The sequence below is a fragment of the Drosophila serrata genome, unplaced genomic scaffold (assembly GCF_035046125.1).
Source record: "Drosophila serrata isolate PLE 108 unplaced genomic scaffold, ASM3504612v1 contig_276, whole genome shotgun sequence".
NCBI lineage: Eukaryota > Metazoa > Arthropoda > Insecta > Diptera > Drosophilidae > Drosophila > Drosophila serrata.
The window spans coordinates 6,892,089-6,909,145 of NW_028257174.1; the positions used below are offsets into that span (position 1 = coordinate 6,892,089).

At 43.6% G+C, this 17,057-nt stretch overlaps 2 protein-coding genes across 4 annotated transcripts in view; one reads left to right on the plus strand and one right to left on the minus strand.

Annotated features, from left to right (window-relative positions):
* The first annotated feature begins 4,100 nt into the window (after nucleotides 1–4,100).
* Nucleotides 4,101–6,935, plus strand: C901 (notch receptor 4 protein C901). The gene is made up of 7 exons (XM_020949438.2): nucleotides 4,101–4,668; nucleotides 4,737–4,875; nucleotides 4,930–5,088; nucleotides 5,140–5,331; nucleotides 5,393–5,453; nucleotides 5,524–5,654; nucleotides 5,719–6,935. The coding sequence occupies exons 1-7, from the start codon at nucleotides 4,528–4,530 to the stop codon at nucleotides 6,564–6,566; spliced, it is 1,671 nt and encodes a 556-aa protein (XP_020805097.2). The 5' UTR covers nucleotides 4,101–4,527; the 3' UTR covers nucleotides 6,567–6,935.
* A 263-nt stretch (nucleotides 6,936–7,198) lies between these two features.
* Myo10A (unconventional myosin 10A) overlaps nucleotides 7,199–17,057 on the minus strand; it is a 30,967-nt gene continuing 21,108 nt past the window's right edge. For 2 of the 3 annotated variants that reach the window (XM_020949293.2, XM_086835845.1), the window contains 4 exons: nucleotides 9,518–10,056; nucleotides 9,212–9,446; nucleotides 7,567–8,709; nucleotides 7,199–7,501 (listed from right to left, as the gene is read on the minus strand). In XM_020949293.2, the coding sequence (XP_020804952.2) occupies nucleotides 7,334–7,501; nucleotides 7,567–8,709; nucleotides 9,212–9,446; nucleotides 9,518–10,056 (2,085 nt within the window). In that variant the 3' untranslated portion in view covers nucleotides 7,199–7,333. Of the gene's footprint in view, nucleotides 7,502–7,566; nucleotides 8,710–9,211; nucleotides 9,447–9,517; nucleotides 10,057–13,696; nucleotides 16,316–17,057 lie in introns of those variants that run through there. The other variant, XM_020949294.2, reaches the window with a different exon arrangement.

The window sequence follows — 17,057 nt, forward strand, 5'->3', positions numbered from 1 at the left end:
TCTCAGGTATTGTGTTTCTTATTCTTGTTAAAAGAGCGGAGGTTCATCTTACTTTCCCTAGCTCAATTTTCTACAGAGCGTTAACTGGGCTTTACAAAAAAACCAAAAATATGTGTTTTCTAAATGTACACTAAAACGATATTTTTATATGCTTATTTTTTTTTTTAATAAATCACAGTTTTTAAAATATCATAACTAAGCCAAAAATGCATTAATTTCAGTTCGGATAGCTTTACTTTGCTATTCTTCGAAGGGTTAACAAATCAGCATACTCAATTTAAATTTGTAAATGAATTAAAATTTTTGCCAATTTTTAAAGAATTTTAACGATGTAACCCCTATGTTTTGAAACTATCGTAAGGGTAAGAGATCAATATTCATGAATCATGTATAATTAAGTAAGGCTATTAACTTTGAGAAGTCATCCTAAATAAGAATTGCTGAGTCACTTTTAGTTAAGTTAAAATAATAGGGTTCATGGCAATAAGTTAATTAATCGAACAACAAATGCATAGCTAGCTTATTCTAGACCTACGCCAAATCCCTCTATTAGCATCTATTTATATACATAATTGTTAATCATGACTTACCGCAGTATCTGTGAGATCATCAATTTGAGCCTCTTCTTCATTATCCAAATGAATAGGTAATATTTTCCAGTTCGCAGGGCATTCACTATCACTACTAATCACGATCACTATCGATGTCAACAGGTGGGGGTCCGCGCACATACTGAGGCCGCGCGCCTTCAGAGCCTCTATTTATAGTCCCAGAGGAGAGAGAAGAGAAACTGTGAGAGCAAGAGGGAAAGACCTATCTGTAGAGAGTCAGAGAGAGCGAGAGGGAAAGAGCTATCTGTAGAGGGCAGAGGCTGAGGGATGTCGAGTGCGAGAGATCTTTATAGATACAGAGAGAGTGTGTGTGTGCAGAGGGAGGCATGCATTTAACGATCGTTTCTATGTAAATATATATTAAAAATATTAACTAAATAGTGTTTGAATGAATTTTTTTCGAGTGTCACTGGCATTTGGCGTCGTTCTGCATTTTTTGGTAGTCTGCTAATTGCATGTTTTGATTTCGCGCGGTAAAAAATGCGGCAAATAGACGTCGAAGGAAGGAAGAGCCAAACAAAGAATGCAAACTCAAAATATATGTATATATTCTTATATGGGTGATGGAAACACATGGCTGCAGCGCTTGTGTGGTTGGCCACAGAAATAACTATATATTACTGCAGATAAGGGAAACCTATTTTTTATTATTATATTTACAAATTTGAATAAATAAAAAATATATATCTAGAAAGATCGAGTTAAAAACAGCGCAACCTAAATCACGATTAAGTATACGCTCGGTGGGCTTCTGAAATTGTCATTTAAAGCTGAGGAAGCCCTTGGAGAAATATTGAAAAACTATAGAAATTGCTCTTACTATGTATGAAATTTAATTAAATAAATAAATCCATTTAAAAAGATAAATTTACAAATAGCACAACATCGAACATGATTAAGTATACGTCCCGTGGGCCGCTTTAATTACTATTTCCAATCGTTTTAATAAAGCATTTTCCGTTATATTTACAAATTTAAGTAAATAAAGAACTTAATATTTAAAAAGATTGAGTTAGAAATAGCAAAACCTTGATTACGATTAAGTATACGCCACGTGGGCCACAGAAATTACTATATATTACTGGAGTTAAGGGAAACCTTTTTTATAAAATTTTATACGAAAATCCAATAATATTTACAAGTTTGAGTAAATAAAAATATATATATCTAGAAATATTGAGTTAGAAATAGCACAACCTAAATCATGATTAAGTATACGCCCTGTGGGCTTCAGAAATTGTCATTTAAAGCTGGGGAAACCCTTGGAGAAATATTGAAAAACTCTAGAAATTGCTCTTACTTTGTATTACATCTAATTAAATAAAAAAATACATTAAAAAAAAGATAAATTTAGAAGTAGCAGCACACCAAACAAAATTACGTATACGTCCCGTGGCGACAAGAAAGATTATTTGAAAAAAGGAAAGCCATTCCAGAAATATGAAAAATTGTAGTGCTCATTTAGTCATTATTTTTGAAAAGAACTTAATACATAAATAGATTTAAATAGATAGATTAAGAATTTATACAACCTCAATCAGAATTAAGTATACGCCTTGTAGGCCATGAAATTTCAAAGAAAAGCCAGGAAAAAGCCCATTAGCAGACAATTAAAACTATTTTTTCAAGAAATTGTTATTAATATCTATAATAATCCAAGGGGAGTCCCAAGGCAAACAGCAAACAAATCGCACTCGTAAATTATATCGGGTAAACACAGTGGCGGTGAAATCAAAGGATACCACGAACACCGAACCAAAAAGAAAAAGGGAAATAGGATTGTATTGAGATACTAATCAAATAAAATTTAGTTACAATGAAGTTATTCTAAAAACATCAGTTCAGTCAATTTGCGAATATATTTAGCGACATTTTTATATGACACTATTTTCGGAAAATCAAAGTTTAAAATTTGCATAACTCAGCCAAAAAAGCTTTAATTTTTATTCGAAAACCTTTCTCATGTTAGTTTTTATTAGGTTAATCATTTTATATACTTCATTAAAAAATTTAAAATGTTGCAAATTTTTTAAAATTTTAACGATGTAACTCCTTTGCTTTTTTTCAAAAAATTTGCGACATTTTTTTTCTCCCGAACATGCCTAGACAGATTTGCCCGTTGATGCTGATCAAGAATATATATAGCTTATAGGGTCAGAAATGACTCCTTCACATAGTTACAAGCTTCTGACTGCTTCGAGGGTATACAAAAATTGCAAAAGCTGGGACCAAAGTCAGCTTCAGTTTTGAAACTATCGTAAGGGTAAGAGATCAATATTAATAAATAATGTATAATTAAGTAAGGCTATTAACTTTGAGAAGTCATCCTAAATAAAATTGCTGAATTACTTTTAGTCAAATTAAAAAAATGGGGTGCATGGCAATAAGTGAATTAATCGGACAATAAATGCATAATTAACTTATTCTAAAACTACGCCAAATCCCTCTATTAGCATCTAATTATATAGATAATTATCATGATTAAGACTTACCGCAATATTTGTGAGATGTCATCAATTTGAGCCTCTTCCTCATTATCCAGATGTATAGGTAATATTTTCCAGTTCGCAGGGCATTCACTATCACTAGTAATCACGATCACTATCGATGTTAACAGGTGGGGGGTCGCGCACATACTGAGGGCGCGCGCCTTTAGCGCCTCTATTTATAGTCCCAGAGGAAAGAGCACAGAAACTGTGAGAGCAAGAGGCACTGAGCTATGTGTAGAGCGAGGCAGAGCGGGAGCGAGAGGGAAAGAGCAGCCTCTACAAATAGGCAGAGGGAGGTAGCTACAGCGAGAAAGAGAGGGAGGCACACATTTAACGATCGTTTCAAAAGCATATATATGATATAGTCGGCCGATCCTAATAAAATTTATACTGAAATTATAAATTAATACAAAATGGCTTTATATTAAATAAGATGCAAATATCTATGTTGAAAACTGGAAAATGTATAATTTGTTTCCTATACAAATCGTTCCTATGGTAGCTATATGATATAGTCTTTTGATCCGGTCCGTTGTAACTTATATACTGGAGAGTATATAGAATACTAACTTCAAAGTTTTATTCACACATCTAGATATATTAAGTTATGAAAAATATATTAATAAATATTTATTTAAAGTCACATTCTTCTTTGTGGCCATCTTCCTAAAGTACTGCTAGCTTTGAGTTTAATATACCATAAATAAGAAATATGTTTTTAAGAATTAATGGTGAATATATTGCACCCACTGTTTCGTGGCTTAAGCCAAGTGAGTGCGACTTGGCCGAGCCGAGTGGAGCGCTCTCAGCTGGTTGACCCAATTTTCCAGTTGCCAAGCTTCTCTCCCTCTCTCTCTCTCTCTTTCTCTTCCACTCACTCTCCCAGAAGAAAGGTGTAGAAAGAGCAAGGCTCTGGCAGCAGAAGAAAGGCGTAGAAAGAGTGTGGCTCTGGCAGCAGAAGAAAGAGCCAGAGCTGGCGGCTGGCTAATTGATTAGTCCCAAAGCGAAGGCAGACAGAGGAGCACCTGTCCGAGGAGCCACCTGCAGCTAAGCCAGAAGAGTGATTCCCGTTCTCGATTTGCATTCCTACCATCGATCTGCAAGGCAACTTGTCTCTCAGCTCGTTGGTAGTGCAGGTGATTCATCAGAAGTCGCTGGTGTGGTTCCCATTCTTCAGGCCGCGAGGAAAGTTGTCTTTCTTCGAACATGTTAATTGTGACGGGCCGTCGTTGCGTCGATTTCTTTTAACGGTCTACGATCTACGGTCTACGGTTTCTAGTCTTGGTCGAAAGCATTTTCGTTTTCTAACCAATAATACAACTCTTAAAGAAGCTTCTGTGTCCCCTCAAAGTGAAGAGATTACCAGAGTGGAATTTGAATCTACAAAACATAAGGCATAGCTCCAATATCGGCTTACCCTTTTAGCCATGTTGTTTGGGCAGCAGGTGACCACTGTGCTGGTGGCCATCACCATTGCCGCCATTAACCTGGAGATTACCGCTGCCTTCCGTCGCAATTTCGAGGCCCGCCAAAGCACCAACTCAAATGTGCCCCTCTGGAAGCAAAGGGTGAGTTTTATAGCCCAAAAAAATCAAATAATATATAGAAAACAGATCAGACTTTGACTTAACTTTAGGCTTGTGAGAAATCCCAGAAGCAGAAGCAAAATGCGCACTACATTTGCGATGACAAAGGTGACTTCAAATGCCTGCCCGGCTGGCAAGGTGACCTCTGCCAGGTGCCCATGTGTCGCCGTGGCTGCGATCCCATGAATGGTAAGTTAGGGACTCCTTTTCCAGATCAGACTAAACCTTAAGCTCTACCCTTAGGCTACTGCCAGCGCCCGGGGGAGTGTCGTTGCCGCATTGGTTACAGTGGCGAAATGTGCGAGAAGTGCATCCCACTGCCGGGCTGTCAGCATGGTGGCTGCACCAAGCCCTTCGAGTGCATCTGCAAGCCTGGCTGGGCAGGACTCTTCTGCACGGAACGTAAGCTATATATTATATCTCTTTACTCCCCATAACTCCCCCTGATTTTAGCTAGCTGCCGTAGTGGCTGCCACAGCACCCGAGGCTATTGTGAGGCACCTGGAGAGTGCCGCTGCCGTATTGGTTATGCGGGACGCACTTGCTCCGAATGCGCCACCATGCCAGGCTGCCAGCATGGAACCTGCAACAAGCCGCTAGAGTGCCTCTGCCTGCCCGGTTACACGGGTCTGCTCTGCCAGACGCGTAAGTATCAAGGAGATAGCTCCAGATCCAAGCTATATCCGCTGATCTTCCTCTCCTGCAGCTCTCTGTGACCCGGACTGTAGCAAGCAGCATGGCTACTGCCGCAAGCCTGGCGAGTGCCGGTAAGTAAGAACAGTAACAAGTGTTCCAGCAATATCGGTTACCCATTTCCTCCTGCTACTCCTCCACCAGCTGCAAGGTGGGCTGGACAGGCAGTCAGTGCGACAAGTGTTTCCCCTATCCCGGCTGCGCAAATGGAGACTGCGAGGCACCGTGGGAATGCAACTGCCATCCCGGCTGGGGCGGAATGCTCTGCGATGAGAGTGAGTATAACCAGACTAAACAAACCTCATCCTAGGAGTGCTAGTAACCCAAGCAAACCCACAGAACTCACCTACTGCCTGGAGCATCCGGACACGTGCGAGAACGAGGGCAAATGCATATCGCTGAGCCGCGAGGATGGCAGCTACCGTTGCCACTGCCGGCAGGGATTTCTGGGCAAGAACTGTGAGATACGCGATGACTTTCTGCTGACCTCGGTGGCGCCGCCGCGCATCACGCCCCCCACGCCCACCGAACTGGAGCTGGACATCGACTTGGATGGGGATGTGGACGCAGGTGTGCCCGATGACAGCACGGCGGAAAAGTTGCCGACGGCTAACGAGCCGGAGCGCCGGACAAATGACACCGCAGCTGTGCCAACCGCAGGAGTAGGAGCAGGAGCAGGAGCAGGAGCGGGAGCAGGACCCATGGCCCTCGGCATGATGGCCACAACACCGACAGTGGCGGCAACTGGAGCTGGCAGCCACAATGCGACTAATGAAGCGTTAAGCGCCGTTACAACGAGGCGTGCTACCACGCCAGCACCAGCCTCAGCCTCGGCTCCACCTCCATCCTCCGCCACGGCAGCAACATCCGGAGAAAAAGCCGTAAAGGGTAATGCAACAAGTGTGGCAACGGGGACAGAGGCACTTCCACTTCCACTACCATCACCAGCCTTGCCACCACCCACACAGCTCACTGGCCATGAGCAGACAAAGGCAACTTTGGCGCCAGCTGCAACATCCGTGACCGGCCACAAGGACAAGCCCAGCGGTGGCGAGGAGGAGGACGATGAGGACGATGAGGATGATGAGGACGAGGAGGATGAGGGCGAGTATGATGAGGATGATGATGACGAGGACGAGGATGATGAGGAGGATGACAGCGATCAACTCATACCAAATATAATATAGTTAAGCATCTGACTAATGGGGAAGACCATTATCAGTCTGACAGGCTATTTGGAGCTTCGGGGGGATGGGAAATCTATATATAAGATATAGATTCAACTGGAGATTGATTGGAAATATCAAGAAATATTTGGCATTTATTAATAACCATACATTTTTCATTTGATTTATAATCCCCCGAAGCTCTTCTCCTTAACATACACTTCGTTTTTTTTTTTATATATATAGATATACATATATAAATTGTATTTATTTATGATAATTTTAGGGATTAAGCTAAGCAATTTTCAATTTAACAAATGTCAAAAAAAAAGATGATAATAATTATCATAATAATAATAATAATAATAATAAAGTTTGCGCTACTCTTAAGTGCTAAAAGAATCGTTGATCGAATGGGGTAAATGGAACAGAACAGACTCCAAAAAGAGGGGATTGCACTTGGTTTGCTTAAAATTAAGACAGAATCGAGGGACAAGTAGACAAAAGGGGGGTATCTATATATGGCCAACGTAGCGCCACCAGGAGGGAGTACGGGATACGGAAGCCAGCACTTGGTTATGGGCGTGAATCAAATATAAATATATACGTAGAGGGACAACTTACAAAACGACGAAATAAAAAAAACATGCATGTGTGTGGAGAATAACTCGAATACGAAATATCGATAAGAATAAACATAATAATAATTATGGGTATATGTTAAGCATAGAGCTAATGTTCGTTGCTCAAGGGCTGAGCTCATCCTGCTCCTGCTCCAAGTCCTGTTCCTAGTTGAGCTCCCGCTTGTCGCGCTGACTGATCTGGGCCATGGTGATGTACTGACGCACCAGGCGCGAAATCTCATGCGCCTGCTCCGTTTGGACGCGGATGACACGCTGCTGCATCAGGTTGCCCACCTTCATGTCCAGGAAGAGAGCACCATCCTCGGAGCGAACCTGCAGGAAGCATGCATTTATTTAGATTTATATAACATAATATAACTAATGCAGTCTCGTCTTACCTTGCGCGTGGATATCACCTCCATGAAGCTCCAGTGCTGCAGAGTCTCGTGCGTGTTGGGATCCAGGAAGAGTACTCCCCGCCGGTTGAGCGCCAGGATGAGGTCTCGCCACATCGGACTGTGATTATCCTCCACATGTGGCCCATCCTCGGCCCAGATGCGCTTCACCGCAAAGAAGCTACTGCCGAAGAGCGGCCAGGCGGCCAGCACGTTCAAAAACTGGGCCTTCACCTGGCCGGGACTCAGATTGGCCACCTGCGGCCAGGCGGACTGCACCAGGCCCACCCACTGGGCCGGTCGGATCTCGCGAATGCCCAGCGCCGGCTTGGGCAACAAGAATTTGATCTCCTTCATGGCGGGCACGTGACTCAGATCGGCGGCACGATGCAGCAAGGCTGCTATCCGGGCCATGTCGCGTACCATCTCTGGCACAGGGACACCATTGCCCGGCAGCTCCAGCAGCAATCCCTCCAGATAATCGGGAGCCACCTGATTGAAGAGCACCTCCACGTACAGCGGCATGGGGGCCGGTTCGCGCTTCAATGCAAAGTGCCACACCGAGCGGCAGAAGATCAGGTAGAAGGGTTGCCCGGACTTGAGCAGCTCCGTGGTCACGTCCAGGATATACTCATCGGCGGCCAGGGGCATGGTGAAGGCATCTCCCTGAACGATGCAGTACAGCGAGAACTCTTGCTGCTCCGCCTCCGATTCCACGCCAAGCAGGGCACACAGCTCGGCAATGACATCCGCCACCACGGTGGAGCACCTGGTATTAACCACTCTCTCGGCTCCACCAGGCAGCCGATAGATCTGTCTTCTGGCCGATCTTCCAGCGGATACAGCTGTCACCTCTTCCACGCTGGGCACATTCTTACGGCCACCGCAGCGGGCGGTCTTCCGGAGATTCGTCAGGCAAACGGCGGCAGTGCCATGGCAGGAGCGTCGCCTGTCCGAGGCCGCCGATGTCAGATGCTCCATCAGGTAGGGACGCAGTGCATCCGAGCAGCCAAAGTATGCCGCCAGGATGCTGAGCAGGCGCCAAGCCCGCTGTGAGCTGTCGGGACAAGGTGACCGGTTTGCCGTCGTCTGCTTCATCAGCTGGCAATAGACCTCGTCGCGTAGCGCAAGATACTTGTGACAGTGCTGGAAGAGATGGAGGATGGAAGATGAAGAAGGTAAGGTAATCTCTGGAGGATCTTGTTTACTTCATGAATATTTTTATATAATTTAATAGCTCTCAAAATAAACACATTGACAACACTTCCTCTGACCAAATTGCTTGTCACTTATCCACTTCCGGTTGGGTTAAGCGAGAGTCTGTCAACAAAAACTGGAATTGATTGATCGTCATGTTTTATCCGGAAGACCATTTACATAGTTTTGTCCAAAAACGTTTAATAAAATTGATATTGAACAAGATAAATCGAATGTAGAAACGGCAGAGATATCACTCTTTGGATGAAAATATTATATTATATCCCAAGCCCCAACCTTTTCTGTGTTAATCTAGTTCCAAGAATCTCTTTTAAACAAAGACCCCGCTTTGGGTTCCCACTATGTTAAACTAGAAAGTGGAGCATCTAGTTCAAGGTCTCCCATTGACTGACCCCATTTCCGGTTTCAAAAAACCCGATTCCCTACTCACCATTAGCACGGTGTAAACACACTTGACCTCGGTGAGGTCAGGATCCAGTGGTATGTCGCCACAATAGCGCAGGATGCAATCGAAGCACTCCAAGGCCAGCGGTGCCAGGTCATTGGGCAGACGGAGTAGCGGCAGGCGTATGGCATGGCCCTGCCACTTGACCAGCTCCGCATAGGAGCGATTGGCAGCGGAGGACTGGTGCCGCTCATGATGACGATCAGCGTCCCTCAGTTGGCTGTGGAAGACATCAGAGAGAGTCCTTAGGGACTTCTTCTTGGGAAGAAACTAAGCTCAGGAAATACTCACTCATTGCGGAAGTGCTGCATGGCAAACTGGAGCAACGAGTACTTGGTCACCGAGGGCGGTGTCCCACCATTGCTCTCCTCCTGCAGATAGTTGGCATCCAGATCGTGATGCGGCAGTGACTGAGACTGCTGCTGTTGCTGTTGGAGCTGCAGCTGGAGTTGCTCCTGCTGATGGGCCTGGCCATTGGTCAGGGAGGCAGGCTGCTGCTGTCCGGCATTTGATTTGCGGGCGGAGTGCAAATAGCTTTGCTGCTTCATGTAACGCTGTCCCGATGGCTGCTGCTGCTGCTGATGATGATCGGCGGACAGATGCTGCTGCTGCTGCTGCTCCTCCAGGGCATCCTCCAGCTGCTGCTGCTGCTGGTGCTGGTGCTGCAGATGATGATGCAGCTCCGACTGCTGCTGCTGCTGGGATTCGTTCTGAGTGTGCTCGGTACGCTGGGCGTGCGCCTGGCGCGATTCCAGGCGCTCCAGCGGCACATTCAGGGTCTGGGCGGCGGCCCGAGCGCCCGAGGAAAGCGTCGAGGCCTTTGATTGTGACTGCAAAGGTGAGAGAGAGAGAGGGCGACTTGAGTATAGAATATATATCAACTAATACCAGGTAAATGGAGATTTCCTTTCCTGAAACTCAAATATCAATGATTATGACTCGAAAGTCATCATCCTGGGTGGCAATTATTAACCATATTCATTTTCTGCAGTGCATTGTTGCAGCTGGGAGAGCCTGCAATTTGTTAATTGACTTGCAAAGGCGCAACTCGCAGCTCGATGGCCATGTCAATGGCATGTGAAAGTTGCTGGGCGCCTTTTTTGGCCAGAGCTTGGAGCGCAGCCAGCAACCAACCAGTTGCCAGCTTGGAACATGGATGGGTTCGGACCAGACCGGACCGGGCATTGATGATTTATGCTCACATATTGACCGGGTGACAGCTGGCGGGGATCGGATCGGGAGATTGGGGATCGGCTTGCCATGACATGGACTTGGCCGGCGTTTTCGGCAACGAAAGTGTTTCGTTTGCCATTGTCGATTTTTCACTTTTATTGCTTGCATTCAATTATTATTTGGCGCAATTTGTTGCATTGGCTTTCTATTTTTTTTTTTACTGTTTTTACTGTTTTTACTGTCGGTCTCTGCAACGCCCCCACAAAAACACGCAGCTCCACACACATGACTCCAGAGATACATCTGTATCTATGAGATATGCACTGCAATCGCATGCGAGAAAAGCCCAGTCTCAGTAAAAGTTGTTGTTTGTTGTTTATGAAAGCGGAAATCTTTCACCAATCAATCAACTGCTGCTGGCCATATTTGTGAAAAATTATGCGCATTGTTGAAATTTTGGTTAGCCGCTAGGAAAATGGGAAAATATCGAGGCAAAACCAATACTTAACATCACAGGAAACTGGTTTGTAAATGAAGATTATTTGCAAAGCAATAAATCCAAAAGATTTTTGCTTAATTTATGCGAGAGATCGTCAAGAATCTTTGGCATATTTATTTTCAAATTGATTCTCCTTTGTTTATCTGAGCTTTGTCCAAGTCTTGGGTTTATTTTTAGCATTACTATTTTACTAAAGACAAAACGGGAAATGATATAAAACAAAGATATCTTGGTTAAAAGATATGCATACATGATTTTTAGACATTTTCCTGTCGTTTTTTTGTATATTTCTTAGCTGCGGTTGCAAAAACCGCAAGTCAAAGTACACGAAAAGTGAAATAAATTGCACAAAGTAAGCCTCAAAATGATGTAATTAAAGATTTCCATATTGCTAAGAAGTTTTGAGGTTTAATTTGTAAATTGTTAAATCAAAATATCTATAAAATGGAAGATATCATTAGCAAATAATTAGAAATGAGTACCCAATTTTCCAAAAATTGCAGGGTATCTTGAATTCAGTCAGAAGCTTGAAACAAAGTGAAGGAGATATTTCCGACCCCACAAGTCATATATATTCTTGATCAGCATCAAGAGGCGAAACCATTTAGCTATCTCAGAGAGAAAAAAAAAATTTACAAATTTTCACAAAAATTTAAGGGTTGCCATCGTCAAATTTTTCGAAAATTGATAAAAATTTAAATTTTTAAATAAAGTATGCAGATTTATTAACCTAATGAAAACTAACATAGGACAGCTTTCCGAATTTAAATTAATGCGTTTTTGACTTAGTTATGAGTTTTCTAAAACTGTGATTTGTCGAAAATGTTGCCATGTAAAATATCAATAAATATTGATTTATAGAAACCCAATTTTTAAATATTTAGATAGTCGTTTTGATCCTATAACTGCAAGGGTATATATATTTCGTCATCATGGCAGTTGAGCATTTTAGGCATGTTAACAAATCATATTGGTCTTTTCCTTTTCTTGATATTTAAAACTATATATATTATTCTTATAGATAGAGCATTTTTTGCAGTCTAAAAATAAGCCCAATGTGGTGAGTAGACATGGAACTAAGATCTGTGTAATCTTCGATCTTCGATCTCCGATGCAAGCCTGGGGGACAAGGATCACCTAGTTTCCAAGGCCTAATCCCGGAGCCTGGCTGTCTGGATCAGATTGTGGCTGTCAAGAGAACAACGGCTTAACCTGACTTTTATGGGCATGGAACTAAAATAAACTGGACTGGAGTGGAACTGGACTGGAGCAGAGTGGAACTGGGCTGGCTGGCTGGCTGGCAAGTGGGTCAGATGGCCTGAATTGTACACCAGATGCTCCAGTTTGGGGCCCCGCTTGCAGCGAGAATTCACATCGAGGAAAAACAAGAGTTAAATTTGGAGTGTAATTTCCAAGTGACCGCTAAAAACAAAAAACTTTCTTTTCGGCTGGCTGAGTGCCTCCCATCCCGTACCCGCTATCCGTTACCCCTTTGGTATTATTTCATACATATGTGCGCTTTTCTTTGTTTGGCCAGCAAAACGTGCGCAAGTTAATTAAAAATTCGAATTAATGCCTGTCCGGCTTGTCCGCTTGTCCGTCTGTCCGGTTGGATTTACGGACTGACTCTACGCGGGACCAAAGACCAACAGAAAAAAATATAAGCTGCAGCCAGAGAGTATCTTCCAGTGATTTACCTCGGGCGAATCTCCAAAGCAAAAGCAGAGGCTGGCCATAAAAAACGCACAACGCAAAAAAAGTGTAATTAAATTATTGAAATCAAATTACAGTTAAATTATAATGTTTTTTCTTCTGTTTTGTTACTTTTTTGTGTGTTGTTTTTTAGCTCACGCGTATAATAAACCATAATGTACTATCGCCGACTTGCATCTTTGTGGGTCATTCCAACTCATATATGTATATAACCCATCCCCATCAGTTCTTATTGTCTTTCCCTCATCTTGGTCATCGAACTCTCTCGGAGAACGTGATGGCATCTTTGCTGATCCAGCACGATCTTTATTTATTTCTTTTATTCTAGAGGGAATCCGGATCAGGTTGAGACCTCAACTAAGCCTCATTTTCCGGTCAACTTCAAGTAACCTCAAGAATATTTGTTGAGGGTACTTCATACAGTTTGGAACATATAGTTTTATATGTGATATTCCAGGTTTTTTACTACAAAGGGTTTAAGGTTTCAAGTCTTGAAACTCATTTGTTTAATACAATTTCCCAAGACTTTAAAGTACTTTCAACTATAAAAAAATATCCCCAAAAACTATTTCAAAACTTGTGATTTAAAGTAAACATCATCTGCAATTGTGAGTCGGTTCAGGGTTTAATTTCATCTAACAATGTTTATTTGGGGGCTGGGTGTCCCGACTAATGTATCACTTGCAGTTGCATAATCGACACCCGAGAGATGGCCAGTTTTACCGCTAATTAGCCCACCAACCAGGCCAGGCCAGGTCCGAGCTCCAAACTCCAGCCAGGTGATGTAAGTTGGGGAGATGGAGAAAAGAGAGACGACATTGAGTAGGCCGAAGGGGTACTGGGTTGGCTGCTGGTTGCCTTTTGTGCCCGCCCCTCTGTCCACGCTAATAATGCGATTATGTGTCGACTTAATAATAACACCGTTAGGCCTCCCGGGGCATCTCGGCCCCTGTCCCTAACACACCGTCTCGTATTTGTTTACACTTCCCAAAAATTGGTTCAGAGAAAATTGAAAAGGGGGGAAGGAAGGAAGCTTAAGCGGGGAAATCATAGGAAAATATATCACAGCTCCCTCTTCGCTTTACCTCATTGGAGTTCATGGTCTCGAATCGTGCCAGTATCTCCTTCACGGATATCTTGGACTCTGTGGGCTCCTCGAGGATCGTTTCCATGCGACTAACCGAACCACTGCTGGCATTGCTCACCCGCCGGGTCTTATTGCCGCCCAACAGCAGGCCAGTCGTTGGGGGAGTCAGGAGGCCAGGAGCTGAGGCTATTGCAGTGGGTGCAGTGGGTGGCTCGTGCTCCACCTGCTCCTCCTCTTCCTCCTCGTGGTTATTATTATTATTGTCATCCCTTTGACCTAGCTGCATCTTAAAGCTGAGCTGCTCCTCCAGGCAACACTGTTCGCACAGACTTCCAGCGGATGAGTTGGACGTGAGAGTGGCTGTGGTGCAGCACTTGTACACCATGTCCTCCTCCACGCTCCAGGCATTATCAGCACCAAGTCCAGGTGGATCACCGCAGCCGGATCCAGAACCTGATACAAGGGCATCGCCCAGGGAGGCACAGCACTGTTCGTTCAGATCCCTGATGCTCTCGTTGGTCAGCTGGTCGAGATCACTGCGTCGGAGCTGCATCTGCTGCTGGTGATGGTGCTGGTGATGCTGCATCTGCATCTGGGCATGATGCACCTGGGCCGCTGTGGTGCCCGTAATGTGTGCTATTTCCGCATCATCCGAGTCCGTGTAGAGCATCTCGGGCTCCTCGTCCTCCTCTGTGAGGTTATTCAGCGAGTCTAGAGAGGCGCACTTGCACTCTTCCTGTTCCTGATCCTGTTCATGCTCCTGATCCTGCTCCTCATCTTCCGCCTGCTCCTGCTGGTGATTCCCAGCTCGATCCTGATCCTGCTGCTGCTGACCCTGCTGCTGCAGCAACTTAAAGTTGTTGACCTTGTCGTGATGCATCTTGCTGATCAGCGACTCCACCTTGTTGACAATACTGCTGAACTTGTGGGGGACGCTGCCCCCGCCGGTGGCCAACTGGCAGGTGGAGGAGGCAACGCCGGCGGAGGACTTGGTGGCCCGCACGCTCTGCGACATCCTCGGTTACCCCTCTCGGGTCGCGACCATGGGCCATAGGCAGTGAAAGTTACTGCATTGTGGTGATGGTCAGCCAGCACAGGGGCTCCTTTCCACCTGCTGCTGCTGCCTGGCTATAGCCACACGACGACCATAATGAATGTTTGCTCAGCGGAAAAACGTGAAAAACACACACGAAAAGCACACACAGAAACCGAGGAAAATCGGATGGCGAACGAACCGCAGCGGCAGAGTGTACGGAATGGAATGGTTCGGATGGGATTGAGTTTGGATTGGATTGGGTTTTTGGATTGGATTGAATTGGATTGGATTGGATCGGACGCTCAGCACTCTGCACACATCCAAGGCAGCGGCATTGTTTATATATATATTTCTTTGTTGTAATTTTTGCAACTTTTGTGTTGTTTGTCCGATGTGCAATGCAGTTGTTAAATGCGTGCCGTATTTATTTTTTCGCTTCTCGTCTATTATTTCTTTTTTTACGCCTTTCTGCCTCAATTTATTTTAATTTGCCATTTGCCATGCCATTGCAGTTTGTCTTTCCACTTGAGTTGATGGTTTTCCACGGCGGCAGATCTCTTTGTCTCTCCCCTCCTCTGTGTGTCATGGAGCAGTTTTTGAAAATATCAATTATAAAAACTCATAATTGGATGCGAATGTAGCGGGGATTCCCCTTTGAAGGAGTGAGGTAACTGACTAATAAGTTAGTGGACAGTATGTGAGTGGTTTCCTGATCAAATATCCATCTATATAATCCCTTATTATACTCTGTACTCTTGCATTGTATGCTGTAATAACTTAACCCTTTAAGGCCTAGTGGGAATATACCTTAAGATACATAACACTGTTGGTAAAATTTAGGAGAATTATAAGAGGCACTTTTGGGCCTTAAAGGGTTACCGTCCTTCCTTAATTATTATTTTATAATAAGTATTTTTCAAATTCAAGGCCTTTCTACTTAAAATTTTCAATAAAATTATCTGTCTACTTGTTTAAAGATTTATCATATAAAATAAAGCCATAAAAAACCCTCAACAAATTTGAAATCATAAAAGTTCAATAACTAATATATAGAAATATGTTCTTATATTTATTAAACCTTAATTAATAAGTAACTCTTTTCTAATCTTCACAGAAAATTTATAATGATCTCAGGTCAGCAAACTTATAAACAATATACAGTCAAATTAACAGGGAATTTCTTTTCCAATATTTACAGAAAATGAAACTAAAATAATCTCTATTAAGTAAACTCAAGTTATAGACAACAAATAGCTACTGTAAATCACAAACACCTTTTAAAGACTACACAATTTCACAGAGTTTCTTCTTAGCAATTCTTCGCTAATTAGCTGAGTAACCAAATAACCAAACACACACTGTCCCTGGAAAGTGATTTTCCCTGAATATTTTCACAGAGATGACGGAGGAGGAGAAGGAGTGGGAGATGCCCTATCTGGAGGGGAACACACCGCTAATCTGTTACTTTACATTCCGATTTGTCATACGATTTGTTTACGATTTACTGGGTCACACGGGTCCGGTCCAATGCTGGGGGACTTCAGATAAAAAACAGGCACAGAGCACACAAAAAAAACAAGAAAAAAGCCCACAGAATGGCCAACAGTGGCTTAAGTTGGTCTAAAAGAATTCGAATTCGAATTCCAAGACGGAGTTGGAGTCGCGCTGCGTGATGCCGTTACCGCACAATCGTAACAACTGAACTGACTGAGCCACTGAAGACTGGGAAACCGACAAAACTGAGAAATCGAGAAACCAAAAGCTGGCTAACAACAACAGCAACAAAAAACCTGGCCGAAACGGTGGCCAGACCGGACTGGGCCGCCAAAGAGCCACCAAAGACTGGCCATTTCACTCGCAGCGGAGCAGAACACTGAGAGAAAGAGCGAGGGAAATGTGGCAATGTGAGTGAAAACCTGCTGGCTCTCTCTCTCTCTTGGGGAGAGTCTTTCTCCAGTAGCCACTGACTGCTCCAAGTCCAAGTCCAAGTCCATTCCGATTCCCATTCCCTGCTGAGATAACTGTTTCGGCGCATCTCTCTTTCTCCACTCGGAGATCGGTCAGACAGTCGGAGTGGCTTTTGGTCGGGCGTTTAACGAGTTTTCACGCATAAAATGAATCAAATTAAAAAAAAGTAAGAAAAACAACTTGAACAACAAAAAATAGTTGGGGGAAATGGAAAACATTTTGTTAAACACTGACAGAAAAAATATAAAGCCCAATTATAAAACGAAGAGGAGATATCCTATAAAAGGGGTTTCCTCAAGCTCTAGAAACAGAATATGATATTAAAGCTGTCTTTTATTTATAAAGAAAGCTTCAA

Coding starts and splice junctions, on each gene's coding strand:
- C901 (XM_020949438.2), top strand. CDS start 4,528: ATGTTGTTTGGGCAGCAGGTGACCACTGTGCTGGTGGCCATCACCATT. Junction 4,876..4,929: donor TGGCTGCGATCCCATGAATG/GTAAGTTAGGGA, acceptor CTCTACCCTTAG/GCTACTGCCAGCGCCCGGGG. Junction 5,089..5,139: donor AGGACTCTTCTGCACGGAAC/GTAAGCTATATA, acceptor CCCTGATTTTAG/CTAGCTGCCGTAGTGGCTGC.